At 57.5% G+C, this 2,186-nt stretch overlaps 1 protein-coding gene across 1 annotated transcript in view; it reads left to right on the top strand.

Moving 5' to 3' along the window:
- Positions 1–342: 342 nt before the first annotated feature.
- Positions 343–2,186, top strand: part of LIMD1 (LIM domains containing 1) — a 67,854-nt gene continuing 66,010 nt past the window's right edge. The window contains exon 1 of the mRNA XM_008591169.1: positions 343–1,684. Within this exon, the coding sequence (XP_008589391.1) occupies positions 343–1,684 (1,342 nt within the window). The remainder of the gene's footprint in view (positions 1,685–2,186) is intronic.

Below are 2,186 nucleotides of genomic sequence, written 5' to 3'. Positions count from 1 at the left end.
TTAACTTTTATGATTTGAAAAAGAGAAAAGAACTCCGCAGAGCAGGCCGGGGATAGCGAAGCACCAGCAGCTGCCCCCACGTGGACACCCGGAGAGGAAAGGGAGTGAGAAGCAAACTTGACTCAGCTGGCCTTGAGGCTCAACTTCTGCTGGACTCTAAGTCCCGGGGTAATGACCCTCACGCTGGGCAGGTGGAAGTCTTTACCTGTCCTGAGTGGGACTTGAGCCCCTGCCTTTCCCAGTATCTCCCCCCCCCCCCCCCCCCCCCCCCCCCCCCCCCCCCCCCCCCCCCCCCCCCCCCCCCTGGGCCTGGAAGCCAGTAAATTCATTGAGGACCTGAACATGTACGAGGCCTCTAAGGATGGGCTCTTCCGAGTGGACAAGGGTGCAGGCAATAACCCTGAATTTGAGGAAACACGCAGGGTGTTCGCCACCAAGATGGCTAAAATCCACCTCCAGCAGCAGCAACAGCTCCTGCAGGAGGAGACCCTGCCCAGGGGGAGCAGAGGCCCTACCAACGGTGGGGGCCGCCTGGGCCCACAGCCTCACCGGGAAGCTGGTGTGGGCAGCAAGCTGACCATGGATGGTGCTGCCAAGCCCCCTCTTGCTGCCTTGACAGTGGCACCTGGGGCAGCCACTGCCATCACTGCTGGACAGCCCTCGTACCCACCGCAGGAGCAGAGGGCCAGGCCATATGTCCATGGCACAAAGCAGGACTGTGGTTCCAGGGAGATCCCAGCGAGTTCTGAGATGTCTGCTTTCCACCAGCCGGGCCTCTGTGAGGATCCTTCCTGCCTCACTCACGGGGACTATTATGACAACCTCTCCTTGGCAAGCCCAAAGTGGGGAGATGAACCAGGAGCATCCCCCAGCGTCAGCCTGGGTGTAGGGAGTGGGTGGCCCAGTGCCTCAGGGAGTGACCCGCCACTGCCCATACGCTGCGGGGACCATCACCTGTATCAGCCGCAGGTCTCCCAGAGCTCCAGCAGGTCTTTTGAGAGTGGTCTTGGTAGCCAGGATGGTGGCCTTGGTGGCCGCAGCAGTGAGAAGCCAGCAGGCCTTTGGTCCACTGCCTCCTCCCAGCGGGTGAGCCCTGGCCTTCCTTCCCCAGGCCTGGAGAATGGTGCTCCAACACTAGGGCCTGCTCAGACCAGGACCCCTTCTGTTGCAGCATCCCTGGCTCTGAGCTGCCCTAGTCAAGGAGCCCTTCCAAGAACAAACTCAGGGCTGGGGAATGAGGTTTCAGGCATGATGTCCAAACCCACTGTAGTGTCTCAACCCTGGTTCCAGGATGGGCCCAAATCTTACCTTTCTAGTTCTGCCCTGTCATCTACTTCAGCTGGCATGGACAGTTCACAGCCAAGAGTGGTCTCTGGGCTGGAACCTAAGCCTGGCTGTACAGACCTTGGCAGTGGTGCCAAGCTCAGCTCCACCAGCCTTGTCCATCCATTGGTGTCCACTCCGCCTGAGTTATCTTGCAAAGAGGGTCCCTCTGGCTGGTCCCCTGATGGTGGCCTGGGACCTGTGCTCCCAGAGAGCCCCAGCTCTCCCAGGGTGAGATTGCCCTGCCAGACCCTCATCCCGGGCCCTGAACTCGGACCCTCAGCTGCCGAATTGAAGTTAGAAGCCCTCACCCAACGTCTGGAGCGAGAGATGGATGCTCACCCGAAGGCTGATTACTTTGGTGAGTTACAGGCTGGTGGAGTTGTCCATGGTGGGGTGATGGGTCCTGAGCTTGAGGGACATGCTCTCCACTAGAGATGCTGTAACTCTCCTTGAGTGGCTTGCCTTTTTTTTTTTTTTTTTGGGCTTTCTCTTTCAGCTGCTTTTCTGATTCAGAAACTGGAAAGCATCCCTGGGCAGAAAGCAGTTCTTGCAGCTGGGGGTTACCCATGTGTGAAGGGAGCAGCAGGGTGGTATTGCTCATGACTGCTCTCAAAAAAGGGAAATGCTGTAACTGGATTTCAAGGGTTTCTAGTATGATTTTAGAGCCTGTCTCCACACATCCCTGAGCGTTCAGTATGTATTTGGTCAGGCAGGTCTGGCTACCTGATGACCAGTGGTCAGGGCAAGGGTTCTCAACCACCGTGTGTGTGTGTGAGTGTAAATTCTTGTATGCAGTTGTGAGAGGTGAAACACTATCATGGAAGACGGTTATAGAGCAGTGGTTCTCAAAGCGTAGTCCC

The sequence above is a fragment of the Galeopterus variegatus genome, unplaced genomic scaffold (assembly GCF_000696425.1).
Source record: "Galeopterus variegatus unplaced genomic scaffold, G_variegatus-3.0.2 Scaffold6715, whole genome shotgun sequence".
In the NCBI taxonomy this organism is placed as follows: Eukaryota; Metazoa; Chordata; class Mammalia; order Dermoptera; family Cynocephalidae; genus Galeopterus; species Galeopterus variegatus.
Note: the sequence above shows the minus strand (reverse complement) of the source record. Positions and strands in the feature narration are given on the sequence as shown.